At 55.2% G+C, this 17,883-nt stretch overlaps 1 protein-coding gene across 1 annotated transcript in view; it reads right to left on the bottom strand.

The window, feature by feature from the left end:
• The window catches only part of svp (COUP transcription factor 2), a 57,751-nt gene extending 40,864 nt beyond the window's left edge, over window positions 1-16,887 (bottom strand). The window contains exons 1-2 of the mRNA XM_033340551.2: window positions 14,837-16,887; window positions 4,543-4,692 (exon numbers count right to left, since the gene is read on the bottom strand). Coding sequence (XP_033196442.1) covers window positions 4,543-4,692; window positions 14,837-15,233 — 547 coding nt within the window. The 5' untranslated portion in view covers window positions 15,234-16,887. The remainder of the gene's footprint in view (window positions 1-4,542; window positions 4,693-14,836) is intronic.
• Window positions 16,888-17,883: the final 996 nt, after the last annotated feature.

Below are 17,883 nucleotides of genomic sequence, written 5' to 3'. Positions count from 1 at the left end.
ATAAAATAGGGGAGCCGCGCGAGACGCGGGACGAAAGGAAAATTTGCCCAACAGTGGAGCAGGCAGAAGGAACAAAGGGTAATAGGCGCAACGGTGTGGACCTTGCACCGTTCTGAATATGCATAACGAGCTCGAGTTCCGATCGCAATCCCCCACGAATGGTGTCAGGTACTCTTGACCCAACGATAGTTTTATCATGGTAATGCGCCTTCTTTGTATTTTAATGCTCGCAAAGAGATTATGCAGGTAGGCAAATACGACCAGGCGAACGGTTCGTTTCGTCTCTAGGTAACGGCTTCGTAACCGTTTCTCCTTGGTTTCGGATCGCGTAATCGCGTAATTCGCGCGTCGTTGCCGTACGTTCGCAAACCTCGCACCCCACCGCCGTCGCGTCGCTAACGATTCGAACGGACGCGCGAACGAAGAGCGTAAAAAGGGAATTTGGCGTGGGAAACGAGGCGACGGTCGTGGATCGGAGGAACCGTCACCGGCTTGGAATCCAGAGTCAAAGTCGTTCGCGCCAACCAGAATCGCGTAGCTTCGCGGAATCTGGCGGATCGATCCGTTGGCGGAGGCGACGCCGCGACGAAACGTTCTTTGGAAATGGAACGCGATAGGTACGAGGTACGGTGGAAGTTTCGGGAACAGTGTGATCGAGCGAGGTAAGCGGCGAGTAGCAGTTAACCGTAGATACAGCTATGGTTTATAGGCGAGCTCGCATCCGTTATCGCGGTTCGCTATTCCCGTGCGAGATATCGGCGCGGTTGATTCGTCGAGGAAAAATCTTGCGAACGCTGGCATTTATCAAACTCGGCTCGATTGGCCGGCGAACCGACGATCTTTCGTTCGGACTCCCTAGGGACGAGGCTTTATATCCGACGTTATCGCGGTCCGAGGTTCGTACGCGAACTCGAGCACCGAAGATATCGCGCGGAGGGCGGTCGAAGAAGAATCTCCCTCTGCGTCGTGTGCGAAGGATCAAGAATCGACCGTCAGTCGGATTACTAATCATTTCCCGGGTCCGAGAAACCTCGCTAATTGATTAAAGTCACGATCCTGACCCTGCCGTAATATCGGCAATCTCTCCTCTCGGCGCACACTGGGGAGAAAGGTGGTGTACATGGAGAATAGGGACAGGGAGGAAAGCAGAGAGGCAGAGAAAGAGAGAAGGAGAGTGGAAGCGCAAGACGAAAAAGAAACGGCACGAGATAAAAGAGTAGACTTTGCACACGCTCTCTCCTCCCCGTATGTCGGCTTCGCGTAATTTTTTCCATCTCGCTCCGTCTCGCTCGCTCTCCGACCTTTTCGCATTCTCGTCCTTTCCTCCTTCTCGTCCATTTTCGTTTGCCCCGAACGTTCGTTCGAGCAGAGCCCGACCATCCGCCTTCGTCGTCCTCCCATTGTTGCATCGTTCCAACCCGGCAAGGGAAACAATGTCTAATTTCAGTTAATGCGGCTATAATGGGCATCGTCGTTGCATCGGCATACCGCGCGCGCGGCATGCTTCGACGCTGAGAGATAAGTGAAATCCACCTTGGCACACCGGCGTCTCTATACCTATAGCCGACTCCGTATCTCCTGCTAGACGCGAGTCGTTCGCCAGATATATCGGCCTCTATCGAGAATTTCCTAACAACACCGATTCACCCGCGATCCCTGCGCGCAATTACCGCGTCGTTTAATCGATCGTTCGATCGACGATCCCGTACTCTCGCGTCGGACGTTTCCGGGACCGAGCTTTCTACCCGACTCTACCTGTACGGAGAGGTTCTACGCGAATCCTGGCGATCCGTCCGGCCACGGATAAATATTTGCCCGGCGAAAATTATCGCGAAAAGATCGTTCCGGCGGAGGATCTTGGCCGACGGTTAAGAGGCGATTCGCGATTCGCGCTCTTGTCCTACGTATGTCGTAAACGGCGTGAAACGCTCGACAGGAGTCGTTTCGTATTCCCACGGGTCGTCGCGTTTTACCAAACGCGATGCCGGTGGTAAACGAGCCGAGGCGATTACGTTTTCCGATTTTCGAGTTTCGCCGGAGAATTTTCCGCGGTACTATGATATCGAGCGAGTTAAGTACGCGCGAGACCAGGATCCCTTTTCCAAGCTACCGCGAGACCGAGGACGAAAGAACGGACGGACACAGTTCCACTAAACGTACCTTCTTCTCGGCCAGTCGCAATTAAGGGTTAATTAAATTGAGCGGCTTCCTAGATTTCTGTAATCATCGCGGACAGTATCTGCGGGGTAATCTTGAGCGCATCCTGTCTGCCTCGGGGGCCCCACGGAAGGAAGGGGCCCCCGAGGTAAGGTCATGCACCCCGCTGACCTCGGACCACCGACTCGCCCCCTCTTGCCCCGGTGAAGCCCCTTCTGCCCGCCAGCCCCCTCGGCCGCAACCTCTTCTAGCCCCCTACCTTGCCCCGTTTCACCGCGTCTTGCCTCGCGCCGCCTCCTCTCTCCTCGCCGAGCCTCTCCGAGCCTCTCCTAGCCTCTCCTCGCCGCATCGCGCCAAAGGCTCGCTGGGTCGCTTCGCTGCTCGAAACAGCCTCTGCCGCGCGCGTACTTTTTGCCTTCGACGCTTCTTCTCTGTGCTTCTTCTTCTTCTTCTTCTTCTTCTTCCTCTTCTTCTTCTTCTTCTTCTTCTTCTGCCTCGTCTCCTCCTCCTCCTTCTTCTTCTTCCTTTCGTCTTTCGGTTCTTTCTTCTACCGCGTTTTCTTCTCGCCCTGGTCTTCGTCCACGTCGCTCTCGCCGACGATGTTCTTCGATTTTCGATTCGACGTCGCCGCATCGTCGTTGCTGTCGCCGTTGATATTTAACCGATCTATCGTCAACGTTCGGACGAGGTTCCTTTTTCGCGTCATGACCACGACGATCGCGTCACGGTGACGACGACGACGACCATGACGACCACGACGACCACGACGACGCCTTCGTTCATTTTTATCCTTTGGATACTCGCCTTAGCCGTTCTACTCTGTTCCCCCGTCCCATACCGTGCGCCACGATTGCCCCGTTTCCTCTCGGCCACCGCTCCTCCTCGCTCGTTTAACCTCTGCGTTCTCCCTCGCGTAGTTTTTTCCCTTTGCTCGCGAGAAATCACGAGGTAAAAGAAACGTCGGTGGAGTGGGTAGACGTAGACGGTTGCGTGCTTCGCGAGCGAACCGGCGAACGTCGTCTCGAATTATTATCAAAAGCCGAGGCATCATCCTGGATAATGAGCGGACGTTACCGCGACAGGGCAGAAAACTCGGGTCGCCGTCTCGTGGGAAAAACGCGACCAACACTCTCGGCCACTTACTCGCCACGTTACCGCGATCCCGCGTTCCAGGCTTTCAACGAACGCCGATCCAAAGGCTGAATTAAAATTGCGATCGATTCGAGATCGAGCGTCGGAACGCAGCGAGGTCCTGCACCGCGGATTCGTTCGACGGGCGTATTCGGTCTAGTCGCGGCCCGCTTCAGGCCGCGATATACAGCTACATGTACGTGTCCTAGGATCGGCCTGTTTCCTCGGACCGTGCTGCCTGACTCCGTTCGTGTCGACGACCGTTTCGCTCACGTACGTCTCGAACAAGGTCAGATGGTATCTACCACCGGCTAGAGGAGCCGGGATCGCGCGAACGCAAAAGTACCGCGGGGAACGTAGGAAACGTGGGATAATCGTTTGTCCGAATTATTCGACGATAGATTCGACGGCCTGCGACGCGACGACTGGATGCGCCGGGTCGCGATGCCGTTGGGGTCGCGAGGGACGGTGGAATTGCCGCGGGCGGAAAGAGGAAGACGCTGGAACTCGGGACGGAAATAAGTACACCTGGTCCGTCCGTCCGTCCGTCCGCGTCGGTGACCAGCTCGTGCGTGCTCCAGCAAGGTCAGATGTTATCGCCACGTAAACGAACAAGTTGGAGAGAAGAAAAAAAGAAGAATCTCGGAAAGGGAAAGGCGTGGGAATCTTTCCGGGGTTTTCGTGATCGCGGCTGCGATCGGGCGAATCGTGCGATCCCGATCTACGCGTTTCTCTTTAATTCGCCGGATCGGACGGAAGGTGCGGAAGAGCGAGAGAGAAAAGAAAGGAGAGAAGAGGTGGAAAACGTGGAGTCGCGTCGACGAAACCGTCCGGTGCCGGCGTGCACTCGAGAGAAAGGGAGAGGGGAGGACGAAGAGATCGGTATCGACGCGCTGCCCGAAAGCAGAAGGTGAGGAACTCGAGCGCGACCGAATCGAGAACGCGTCCGGATATAAATACGCGCACTTGTCCCGCGTTAAAACGACGAGAGTTCCAAGGATGCTCGAGCGCTCGCACCCGCTGCCGCTCGTTCGATGCCTCGAGAATCCCCAGCAAATAAATAGAAACGTTTCCGCCTCGTTGAACTTTGATCTTACGGACGGACGGCGATGCGCAGCGGTGCGCGCGATTCGCAGCCGTTGCTCTATTTTAACGCGCGCGTCGCTTCGCTTCGACGGAATTCCCTCGATCGCTTCCAAAGGGAGCGAGCGACTCGATCGGACCGAGATGCGATCGAAATCATTCGGTACGTACCTTCCCGGCGCATGCCCATCTTCAGGCACTTTTTCAATCGACAATGCTGGCACTGATTCCTATGGTGTTGGTCGATGGGACAGTTCCTATTTCCTCGACACGAGTAATTTAGGTTTCTCCTGACGCTTCTCTTGAAGAAGCTTTTGCATCCTAAAAAGAGGCAAAGTTACAAATTAAAATCTCTCTTTTCTTTTCTTTTTCCTTCGTTCGTTTCCTCTCGTCGTACTCGCGACTACAGCTCGTTCGCGTTCCATCTACGCGGCCGATGACGCGCAACCGGAACGAGAAAGCGAGACAACGCCGACCACGGTAACGCCGACAGGGACACCGAAAATTACGGCCGAATATCGGCCGATCTCTGTCGGAGAAGCAACGTCGAAGCCGTTGATCGAATCACCCTTTTAACCTGTTTAGCGTACGCGCGACTACGGCCCTGTCCATCCGTCACGCGGCGGCACCTCTGCCCGTTGCTGCTCGTTAAATCGAACCGCGCTTGCCCGTGTCATCGGCCCTTCCGCGCAAAGTCATCGCAATTTCTCGGCAAATAGGTCTTTTACCTTTCCATCGAATTTCCTTCCTCTTTCGCGCTTTCTATCGCGTATCGAAAGCTATCGAAGCGTAGCTTTCGATCCTCGATGCACGCGTGCCATAGGAATCGCAGCGAATTTGAGCGAATAGCGCGAACAGAGGAAATGGACGCGACGCGACGCGACGAAACGGCCAGTCGGGCAAACGAACGAGCGGACGGACGCACCGCGAGTACTTGGAAGCAATCAAGAGGCAATTCATATCGTGACAACAAAGCGTTCTCTGTGTGAAAACGGCCGACCGCGCGATAAAGAGGCTACCCTTGCCGTTGCCGAGGATTCTCATCGGCGATCGCGACCTCGCGCTCCATCGCTTATCTACCTTGAATCTTCGATTTACTCCCGTCATGAAAAATCTGTTTCGCGACTATCGCAAGAAGACGAACGTTCTTCCTTTGCTCCGAGGTAAATCGGCTTTCACCGTGATCCGTTACGCGCACGCTCGAAACGAATCTCCGGGATCGACGTCTTCTTCGGCAGCGATTTTTCCGTACGCGCTGCTCGTTACAGCACCAACGAAAAGCAACGAAAATGGACGTCGCGCGATAGCAGCTACTTTGATTCTTCCTCGCCGGAGGAAAGGAGGTTGCCGCGATCGAGGCAACGCGTATCAACGAGGAAATTAATTAGCGAGGCATTCGCGCCTACTCGCAGAACCGGTTCCGCAATTTCGTCTAGCTTTAAAAAGTTCGTGGCTCGACGACGAGACGCTGCGATACTTTAAGGGGCAAGATCGCGGTTAACGCTCTCGTGTCACTGGGTCAAGGCGTTTTGCCGATCCGGCAAAATTCTTTCTACGGCCGGATCCCGCCGATTTCCCTTTGAAAAACGAAAACAAGGAAGAAAAACCTAACCGAGTAACTCGCGAGGTTCGTTCCGCCGGAGCGCAAGTACCGATCGTTTTGGTTTGTCAACGAAACGCGGTGACGACAGCTCGCGGCTACGTTTCAAAATTCGTCGATTTATCGAGCGATCGAATCGGCCCGCCTCTATCCCTCTGGTCTCCGTCTAAACGTAACGAGCACGGTATTGCGACGAACTCGTCGTCGCGTTCTTATCGGAGAGAGATGCCTATTGAAAAAAAAAAAAAAAAAAAAGAAAACAGCTGCTGCTACGAAAAAAACAACGATTAGATTATTCGTTTGGCGGATAAACGTTGGACGTGTTTGTTACAGCTTTATCGAGAAACAGGATTTTCCATGCGCTGATCGAGGAGGAGAACGACGACAACGACGATTTGCCGCCGTGTCTCGCGGAATCTGGCCATTTCGCTCGAGTCGAACGAAAGAAGGTGGTTTTCGACGTTAGGACGCGCGATCGCGATCGTGCGAATCGCCGATGCCGATACCGCCGTCGCGGCTGCTACTCTCGTCTTTGTCGTAGCCGTAATCGTTGTCGTCGACGACGTTGCGAAAGAGACTGTGGGGTCGCCGTAACTACAAATTGCATCGTTACACGCAAATTACGCGATTACGGTACGCGAGTCAACCACCGAGAGACACGGCACATGCGCACCGTGGTAGCGCGTGTGAGAGAAACGGGTTCGACGAAAGGGTGAAACTGAGCAGCTCTCGGAAAGGGAGGCCAACAAAGAGGGCAGGGGAGGAGATAGAGACGCGGAGGAAGAAAAAGAGGATGACAGAGGATGAAACAACCACTGTTTATACTTTCAGATTGTAGCTCGCCGCGGCCCTTGAGAGCTCAAATTGCTCGCGTCATTGAATTTTCATTGCTCCGACTCGTTTGCTGCCATTTCATTCCGTGTACCGGCTTCGGACGACGTTCCTTCGTACGATGCCTGGTGGAAAGTATCCTCGCGAACGGTCTTTAAGATCGCCGGTCTATCATCGATCGTTCGCGCGACTAACCGCTCGATTGCGAGCCGCGCAAAAATGGCGTACCTGCGTCCGGAAAGCGAGGGCCTCGCTGACGGCTGTTCGAAACGAATCGAGATTAGATGGAAACAGGAAGAAAACCAAAGAAGCGGAGAGCAGAGGAGAGGAGAGGGGAGAAGAGAAGGACGCAGAAGACGCATAAAGGCGGTATTAAAGCAAAGGAAGCGGATAGAGTGGAACGAAGAGAGTGACGGCAAGCGGCGCGGCGTGGCCGGACGATTCGGTCAGTAACGTTTCGAGTCGGCCGCGTAAAATTAACGACATTGTTATAATTAATTAGTCGTCGGACGGAGCGTTGTTCGGCGAGCAGAGTGGTGCGTAGATAGCGCGAGCTTCGTTAGCGAGATAATTGGTCACAGAGGATGCGTTCGGGATGCGTCGCGGTTCGTAATTCTACGCTCGATGCATGCGCTCTGCTCTGCTCCGCTTCGGTCCGCGCTGCGCGCGTACACGCGCATTCCAGCGCCGTGCACTCGCGTTACGCCAAATTCCAACTTTCGATGATCGTCGTAACGCGTCTACCGTTCGGCACCAGCGAAAGAAAACGAAAAGCGGCGACGAGTTTCCTCGATCGGTCCACACCGTCGCGTCTGCCAGGTGGGACGAGATCGCACTCGCGTTCGTCGTCGTTGTTTCGGGAAACAATACGGTCGAGAAGTAAACGCGACTTGCAGGGAAATGAGATTAATAAAGATTAGCAAAGTCGGAATAATATAATATGATCTCGTTAGAGCGATTAGCCCGCGGAACGGGCTGCAGAATGTCTGGCTTCTTCCTGCACGCGGTGGGCTATGCCAAGCATAAGACCGTAAGTCTGTAAGTAACCGTAAGACTCGAAGGGAGAACCAGAGACCCCCAACACGAAGCCCCTTGCGGGTGTACACCTCAGACCGCGAAACCGGAATTAAATTTCCTTTCCGTCTTTCATCCGCGCTGTGCGGCGGGCTTTCCCTCCGAAATTCCCCCCCCCCTCCCACCTCCTCTTCCCAACGTTCTTCGACCTCTTCGCGAACCGCGAAAAACGAGACGATCGTTTGCCAAGCGATCGCTTCTTAATCCGGAAACCGGCGACGGAAATGCTTCGCCAATTTCGTCGACTTTTCCATTAACGTTAGTCTACTACTACCGAGTCGCGTATCGAGTAGAAGAGTTTCGATCAAGTAAAATCGTTAATACCGCATTTTTTAACGAATCGCGAATATCGCGAAACGCTCGAAAAAGCCGGCGTGTCGCTCGAACGAACACGTCGAAAGATTCAAGTTGCTTCACCGAAATCTTTGACGTTACAGCTTCTGTACGTATTAATCGTTCGTAGCAAAGAACGTAAAAAAGATGTAGCCTTTCGGTCTTCCAGCAGGACAAACGCCGAAAGAACGAACGTTGGTGCGTCACGTCCCTCGCGAAAAGCGCGATGATCTCTTTCCTTTTGTCGATCAAATAATTTTACTTTTTGCATACGAAGTTTACTTCGCGAAACGTTAAAAAAAATATCATTCGGGCATTTTTTAAGTTTCCTTAACGACGCTAATGCGCCGTGTCAGCCGGCCGGAGGGATCAACGGCTCGGTTTTATATCGATTCAACTTATTCTTACGTTACAGTAACGAAACATTTACGCGTAAATTACAACAAGCGACGATAGTCTTATTCCCCTTCAGAACGATTATCGGACGGGTTCCCTCGGCTTTCTCGTCGTAATCATTCTCGACCTTAAACCGGTCATCCTCGTCGTTATCGACATCGTCATTTGGAACTTTCATCGTTGTCGGAAATACGACCACGTTCGTGAAAATCGCATTCCTGTCGTTCATTCTCATTCCGCCAGCCACCTACGTTCGAAAGAATTCGAATGGCCAAGCTCCGTTTCTGTCACGATCGCTGTAACGTTACGGAACAATCGGAATTACGTATACGCCACTGCCACTCTGTATTTCCCACCAATTACAAATTGTTTAACTTTTCCCTCCATGTAAGTATCCTATTCTACCGTTATTTGTTACAATTTCTTTAACTCGCGTGGCGTGCAAACGAACGGCATTTCGCGAATATTAATCGGCTGAAACTGTACACGCCCGCAATAAGTTGTACTTCGTTACTGCGACGCAAGAATAAGTTGAACGAATCCAAGTGCAAGGCGTTAATCCCGCACGGCCGACACGGGACGTTAGAATCGTTAAAAAATTCGAAAGATACCTAACCGAAAATTTGTTAAAACATTGCACGAAGTAAACTTCGTACACGAGCCGTATCTAGTTGGAAACAGTCGGATCGTTTGGCGAGGAGAAGGAAAGAGATCACCGCACACTTTCCAGTGGCTCGTGACGCGACGACGTTCGCTGTTTCGGGTGGCCGGCAGATTGCATTTGTCCCGCTGCAAAACCACGAAAAGACTACGTTTTGCTCGCGTCCTGTGCTACGATCGATTAATATAAGAAGCGTCAACGTTAACGATTTCAGACAAACTACTCGACCTTTCTCGCGCGTTTCTTCAACCGGCGGACGCATTTTCATCCCGCGATATCCATATCTCGTTAAGAGAATTTCAACGTTAATGATCTTAATCTCATCGTTTGCCAATTACATATATTTTACAAAACACCGCTTTACGAAGTTAATGAAACGAGTCAATGAAATCTGTCGCTAGCTCCCGCACTGCTCCTACCGCGACAACGGGAACGCGGCACGCTCCTACGATAGTCTCAACTCGGAGTTTCCAACGAGTTAACGTGGACTCGCTGAAACCGAGCACCGACCCAACGATGCGCGATCCGATTTTTTCGTCGATCGCTCGTTTCTCCCTCTTCCTGCTAAACCTAATCCCTCGCTGCTCTCGTCGAGCCTGTAACGCGACCCGTTTCAACGTTGCGTCCAATTCGCGACAAACGCTGGTTTACTCGCGTGTCGCGAGCAATTACCGCGATCCAGATAACAAGCGTCTTTCGGGAAACGCTCGGTCCGAGGAATCGCGACTTCGTTGACTGGAAATTACGACGTCGATCGCAAGACGAACGGGCTTTCGCGAAGTTCGGTGGCGTGAAACAGGCGACGCGTTTACGTTCTCTTTGCGATCTCGAATGATTCAAAAGCGAAACGATTCGCTGGAATCGCTCGGTTACGTAAAGGAAATGACTCGATCGAAACGAGCTCGAACTTCGGCCAACAAAAATCAACGTTATCATCGTGACGCGTGAAAAGCACGCGTTATATTCCGGCGTTTGTGTTTCACGGTCTGCAGTGACGCGGCGATTAGCGCCGTCATCGACGGGAAGTCAAAAAACCAAGGACGTTTAGAACGTTGTCGAGCGTGCGCTACCAAATTTATACGGCAGGAACGAAGATTGGTCCGCGTTCGAGTCGTTCGCTTCTCATTATCTCGACGATTACCACGACACGGACGAATTGATTTACCTGTTTTCGACCGCGCTTTCCTGCCTCTTTCGCCGGACTCGTCGAATTCGTCGGTTCTTCTGGATCGCCGTTGTCGTTACCGTTAGATATCTCGCGTTACCTATTGCTTAACTAGTGTATCTCCGTATAGGAAATCTCGCGTCGTTGTCCATTTCCTGCGATCTTCGGCACGTAAAACCCGTATCCTCTTCATTTTTGTTCGAGCTAACGTAACGCGGTAATATCGGCGTTGACCGGGACGAAAGTGACGTTTCCAGGGTAGAGGACGTTAAACGGTATCGTAATCGTCGTTCGCTACAGATGGAAACGCGCCTCGCCGACGCGTCTCGAATCGGCGCGATCGCGTCCCGTCGTTCTCGATTGCTCGACGAGAATCGTTCGTCGTCTCTCGTCCGATCGACCGACCGATCCAACTTTGTCCGATACCACGTGCTTCTCTTCCGTTCGCGCGACCGATCAGCCCGTCTCGAGTCCTCGGTCGACGACAGGTCGCGATTCGTCGAGTCGAACGAACCGAAAGGTCCATCGATCGCGGTCGATTTTAGGAAGGATAGAGTTTTAACCCGGGTATATCGGATTCTTGATCTCTAGCGGAGCACCGATATATAGGCAAGTTTAACGGGCGTTGGTCGGTTAGCGAAATCCGAGATGTAACGGACGCGACGGACAAGGGTGGAACGCGAGCGTCGTAGATCGTGCGATCGCGGAAGAAAGAGCGGAAAGGGTGCGACGATCGCAGAGTTAGCCTCGGAGGTCGAACCGCGAACGACTATTGCGCAATAACCAAAGACGAAGAACCTTGTTCGAGGCGCGGTACCGCGAATGGGAGGTTCCCGAGCCGCTGTAATCGGCAGATTAATGTCCGTTCCTCCGACTTAATCTCGGGAAATCCAGAGGACGGATTCGTCCGAGGCAGCGAAACGTACGAACCGTTCGAACATCGTCCGTTGTCGAAATCGTCACGGAACACCACGGTCCATCGATTTACGCGTATCCGAACAAAGGGGAAACGTTCTGGCAGTGTTGGGCAGCGAGTGACCGTGCGGCACGACGATCGTTCTCGAAACCGTAGGAGCGGCGAACAGCGGAGGAGAGACGACGATCCGCCGTCGATCTTTCGATCGTTTCGATCGATCGCGTTCAGAGACAGACGCGACAAATTGACGATAATTCGCGACCGTTTGACATCGGTTGACATCGAAATCAATTCGTCGTAATAAAGCGATCGCCGACAATCACCGCGATTACGCCAATGAACGTCTAATGCGGAAGGCATTGCGTCGTGGCGTATCTCGGTCCATCGATGTTTCTATGAATCTCAATAAACAGCGCGATAGTCGATGGCCGGGGCCGTTAAATCGTCGCGCGATCGTCCCTCGATGCGTCGATATCTCGTTAATCGGCGGAATGGAATCGAGAGGAGACGAACGATCGACGAAAACTCGAGAAAAACGAGCTTCGAGCGTTCGTCGCGCTAACGGAACTCGCGATTAAACGTCGAAACACGTCGCGCTACGCTGCGTAAGGTTCGAAGGCAATCCCGTTCTACCAAAGATTTACGAAAGCTAGAAGCATGTAAAGTGAAAGCAGCGGCGGATCGCTAACGGTGCTCGTTGATATTACGATTGCTGCGCGATTTACGATTGCCGCTCGTAACGGTGCGGATACACTCGGCAGCGTTCGCGCGAATCGAGCGCGAATCGAGCGCGACCTTGCGACCGTCCAAGTCCCGGGCAGGATCGTTCGAGTCGTCCGAGTTGTGATCGAGCGAAACGATCGGCGGACGCTGTAATTAAACAGCGTGCGGTTGGCTCGTTACCGAAGAAGTACCGGATGCGAGTTACGAGTTTGAGAGGCCCGCGTCAAGGCCGCGGCTGTTGGCGATCGCGAGGATGAAGGAGGACCGTTTGCGGACGAATCGAGAACGAGCACTTAGCTTGCACCGTACGGTCCGATCGACTTTGTAACAGTTTGGGAACAAAGGAGGACGCAGGGGTCGAAGCATCGCGAGACGGCGTGGAAATCGCGAAAGGTTGGCCGCGAGATCGACGCCACGGGGAAAATCAGAGGGTGGTAGTGGGTAATTAAGATTACCGCGAATAGAAATTATCGCCGGATTAAGCGCGTTATCGCGCCCCCGCTAACAGCGGCCGGCACCGACCGAGTGCCTAACAATGGTAAATATCGTTAGCGCGACTGTAATTGGAACACCAGGCAGAGGGAGAGGACTGGCCGCTGTAACTCGACCGTTCAATTAACAGACGGACTCTTAACCCGCTCGAATCCTACGTTTCCACGCGTCGAATCTTCGCGCAGCTCGAGCCGGCACAAATTGTTGGAAATTAACGAGCGCGGACAGCCAAAGGGCAGGAGAAAGGGGATAGCTACCAGATGCGCGACAGCTAATCCCCCGAGCATTATTTTTAGTAGCGTTTTAAACGCTAAACGCGTCATCGGGCCCTCCTTTCGCGGCAACCGAGCGACCAACACCGATCGCGCATGCCGAGCCAATTAACGGACCAGTCTTCGAGTCCGATTCGACCGTCGACGTGTGCGCGCCCTGCTTCCATCTCGTCTAGGCGCGATCGCCGGGGGATCGTAGCGCGCGCGCGCGCGCTCCTGTTAACGTCAACGTGCACGGCATTACGATATCCCGGAAGGCGAGAGCTCGTTCGACTCTTTAACCTCGCAATCGGTAGCCGATACGATGTTCGATAGTCGTGCCGAGGATCGGACGAACGTCCGTAACGCTTTGACGCTTTACACCTGTCGCCGATAACTTTCCAACGATCCGATCGTTCGCAGAGGCACGACGTCGACGAAGAAGGCGAGCAGCCGCCGTGCCACCGGCAGCGGAGCGACGTCGCGTGACTGCGCTTTTCGTACTCGTCGCACGCGAAACACGCGACCTTCGGCGTTGCCAGCGATCGGCTTCGGTCGTTGTCTCTTTGCGTCGATCCGTCGTATCGATCGTTGGACGATCGTCGTCGTCGATGGGGCTGGTTCGATACGAGGAAACGATCTGGTGGAAGATTATTTCCAAACTGGTTCTCGGCCGTTCTCGGAACGATATTTTCCAAGAGACAGGCACCGCGTCACCGTAAAGAGACTCGTAAACGCGTCATCGTGACTAGTTTTTTCCTCGGTTTACGATGTAAATAAGTTAAACTCGAACAGCTACGACGTTTCGTTGGCGGCGAACGAACGAGATGCGGCACGACGTGGCGGTAGTGCTCGCGTTCCTAGAATACGAAAGCGCAAACTTACGTCCGTAGGAGCGAGAGAGACGCGAACGAATCGAGGGACGCGAATTTTAACGAGAGTTTGGTAGTCGCGTCGACGCGATCTCGCGTATCTCTGCTCGGTTCGTTCGTTTCCGCGTCCACGTTTACGCGTATTCGCGCGTAGGCCTTTCTCAGGCTCTGCGAACTTTGGCGCGATCCGTCGATCCTAAAACCCAACGAGGCGTGATAGTTTCGGTAACTGGTAAAAGGGATACCTACGCTCGCACCCTGATCATCCTGAGCCCTCGTACCTCGCAACCAGGTGTCACGCACTTGTTCCCCGAGTGCGTTGAGAAAACAGAGACTTCCATCTTCGCCAAATTTTCGACTCGTAGGAACGCGTTAAATCACTCGCACGAGTAGAAATTACCCCGATAGAGGTAATAGACAGAAATAGGGGCGAACGAGGGAAATGCGACGCGATCCGACGAGACGAGACGAGACGAGATGGTCGGTCGGAGCTAAGCCCGTGGGGAGAAAGCGTAACTTCTGATTTCCGAGACAGTGCCATACATTTCGATTAACCCTCGTCCATCCGTTCCGTCGAATCGAACGCGATATTTCTCTTCGACGGACCTTTTTACAGGCGAAAGACCGACGCGCGCGATCGAAATCCGACGGTCGTCCGAATCAATCCGGATCGCGCGACGAACGTCGTAATGGAAGAGCGCGAAACGCTGATTCGGGAAACCATGCCGCAACCGATCGTCGAATTACCGAGAAACAACGAAACGAACCTTCTGCCTATGCCTCTGTTTCGTCTCTCCCGTCGCAAGCTCTCGTTCCTTCTTCTCTCTCTCCCTCCCCCCCCCTATCCCTCTCTGTCTCCTTCTCGTACTCCCTTGCGAGCCGAGGTCGGTTCCTCCTGCCGCGTTTCCTCGGCCCTATTACATCGTTATTAGGCTCGTAACATGCGCGTAAGCGTGTCCAGTGTCCAGGGAACACCCTACCGAGTTATTAATGGCGAGTCTTTGTTTTTTCGTAGTCGGTGGCTCGGGACACGGAACGGGCTGCGGGCCGCGCTCCACGACGCGAGCCAACCATCCGCACGAACGCGATGGAAAAAGCCGAACGAAAGGTGAAGGACGAGAGACGGTGGCGGGCGTGGCGCGACGACTTACCTTCGCAGGTGAACTGGCCGTAGTGTTTGCCGCTGCTCTTGTCCCCGCAGACGACGCACTCGATGTTGGGCGATTTGTCGGTTTGCGAGCTGCCGGATTGCGAGCTGTTGGCTTGGCTTCCGGGGGTGGTGCTGGGCGGCAGGGGGTCCCTGGGCGTGAGAACCGCTCCGGCGGGCACGAGGCAGGTAATGTCCTCCGGCGTGGCGGAGGGCGTCAGGTGAGTCGGGGGCATCGGGGGCGGTGGAGCGATTTGTATGGGGCCTGGGCCCGCGGCGGACGCGGCCGCGGCTGCGGCACCGGCCGCGGCGGCGGCAGCGGCGGCGGCTGCACCGGTCGCGGCCAAGCTGGCCCCGGGGTCCCGCGAGGGCCACGAGGGCGGCGCGGCTACCAACGCCATAGAGGCGGTGGTGCCGCGCGCCGGGAACCCCACCTCCAACGTGGTGGTGAACTCGGGGTGGTGGTGTCCAGCTGACACCCGGCCAGGGAACAACGTCGCTGTCGCGGCCGGGTAAACCACCCCGGCAGTCGCCAGGGCGTCAGCGCCTCCTGTCCCGCCTCGAACCACCCTGCCGGTTTCCTCTTCTTGGCCGCGACCACCGCCGACCACCCCTCGTCGCCGCCGTTTCCTACTAGCTCTCCTCGCTGCTACTGGTGCTGCTGCTGCTGCTGCTGCTGCTGCTGCTGCTGCTGCTGCTGCTGCCGATGCTGCTGCCGATGCTGCTGCCGATGCTGCTGCTGTCTCTTCCTCTTCCTCTTCTTCTTCTTCCTCTTCTACTTATTCTCCGCCTTCGCTCCCTTCTCGTTACGTCCCTTCTTCCGCTCTGCTTTCCTCCACCGATTTTCCTCGAACGAGAGTTTGCCGAATGCGCGGGCACCACCTCGACCACGTATCACGGTCCAACAAACAACTCACGACAACGCACTTTTGCTCACTCACACACGCGCACTGGTCAGAGTTCGCTCGAGAAGGTCGGGAATCTGAATCCCGAGCGTGACATCCTCGCTGGTTCACCGTCGCGACTGCGGCGCGATCGTCGTTGGTTCCGACGCGGCGACGGAACGACACGGCGACGAACCGTGCGATGCGCGTCGATCGAACGATCACTACCGTCGCGTTGGCCCGATCGACCGCGATTCGATTTCGCAGGATCTCGCGTCCACCGAGTCGCGATCCACAGCCCGGGCGATCGGCGAGATCTCGTGGCGATCCTGCGGCGGACGCTGGCGGCACTTGTCACTGTTTCTGGCGACGTTCGCGGCAGCAACGGTATTCCGGAAGAAGAGAGAAAAACACGCAACTTGGACACCACCGAGCACCGACTCGTTCCGGGTGAGCGGGTCGCGCTTCTCAACGGCGCAGGGTCGAGTCGCGGAGACGAGGATCGGGGATCGGGATCGAGATCGAGATCGCGATCGCGCGCACGCGGTAGATCAGCCGCGTATCCTCGCGTCGTTGTATCCGCGGTATCGTGGTATATCGACGCTGGGTGGATGCGCGGTGGCACGAGCCACCGAGTCACAGGGCGGAGAGGGTGTGTGCTCCACGCACGCCACAGGGTGGGTGCTGGATGCCCGGTGGAGGTGGAGGAAACACGCGGAGAGAACGGAGGCAGAGAGGCCAAAGGATCGCGGTATCGAGCACCGCGGTAGGACGAAGATCGCGAACCGCGCGAACCAGGGTGGGAGGATGAGGCGAACAAGGAGGAGGTGGCGGTGGCGGTTGCGACGGAGGGCAGCCACGAGGTAACGCGGAACCGCGAGAGTACCACCGCGGAGGTAGAGAGGAACGGAGAACGAGCGTGCTGGCGTGTAAAGGCGTGCGACGGAGAGAGAAGAAGAGGATAGAACGAGAAGGAGGTAAAGAGAGAAAGAGGAGAAGGAACGCGCTCGCGCGCGCGCAACCCAGTCGATAAGCTGCGCGTGTGCCTGTAGGTCGACGAGTGCGCTCGTGCCGGCACAAGCAGGAGGAGGAGAAGAGAGGTGATACTCGACTACCGCCTCGATACGACTATTCTTGGGGCCGACCAGAGACCGACTGCCGACTAAGACGACCCCTGACACCGACCTGCCCCCCACCAGCGCGAACTCTCTCGCGGGTTTCTCGCGGGTTTCGCCGGTTGCCATGACTACCGAAGGTGGGGTCGAGTCCCGGGCGCGCCCCGATGCGCCTCTCATTGGCTGCGGACTTGCCCTACCCTCGCGCCCTCCGACCGCTCTCCTTCCCTCTTCACCCTGCCGGCGCGTCCTTCCGCGTACGCTCGCCACCGAAGAGGCTACGCAACCTCCTCTTCTTCCTCTCCGCCTCGCTCTCTCGCTCGCTCTCTCTCTCTCTCTCTCTCTCTCTCGTCGCTGCTTCCTCGAGGCTCCAACATACCGCGCGCGCGAGCGCCTTCCTTCCTTCTTCTTCCCTTTCACCGACCAGCTCGCTGTCTCGCTCTCTCCTCGCGACCTCGTTCTCGCTTTCTCCCTCGTCCGGCCAACCTCTGCTTCTCCTTCTTCCCTCTAACCGCGCTGTTCGCCGGTCATCGCGCGGTCCCGCGACTCTTTTCTCCGTCAGCCGGTACACCACCGTCGAATCTGCACGCCGATCTCTTCGTACGCGTCGCTGCGAGTCGAGCGTCTTCTCCCTCTCTCGTCCTCGCGATCCTGATCGATGCCACAGATCCGTTCTAACCGAAATCCAATCTCGGTCTCGGTTTGCGTATCCATTGGACGATTTCGATCGATTCGAGCGACGTTCTTCTTGTCTCGTCTCGCGATCGCTGGCAACTCGGACTTTGACGAAAGTCGAAGCTTCTAGGTCGTCGCGTAACCTTCTAACGTCGAATTTCATCTCCGAGCGATTTCGATTTCGAGGTTGACCAGAACCGAGTGGAAGACCGGATAGAAGACGATCGGTTGGTCGGTTGGTCGGTAAGCGGGGAAACGCGCCAACGTCCTAGGACAAACGGAGCCATCGAGCGTCGCGGTGGCGTATAACGCCGAGGCGATAAGCGAGCCGTTGGTCGTCTCTCGTCAATTTCCTTCGGTTTCCTTGGATACTTGTT

This window comes from Bombus vancouverensis, chromosome 2, assembly GCF_051014615.1.
Source record: "Bombus vancouverensis nearcticus chromosome 2, iyBomVanc1_principal, whole genome shotgun sequence".
Lineage (NCBI taxonomy): Eukaryota > Metazoa > Arthropoda > Insecta > Hymenoptera > Apidae > Bombus > Bombus vancouverensis.
This window is presented reverse-complemented; position numbering and strand designations above follow the sequence as displayed.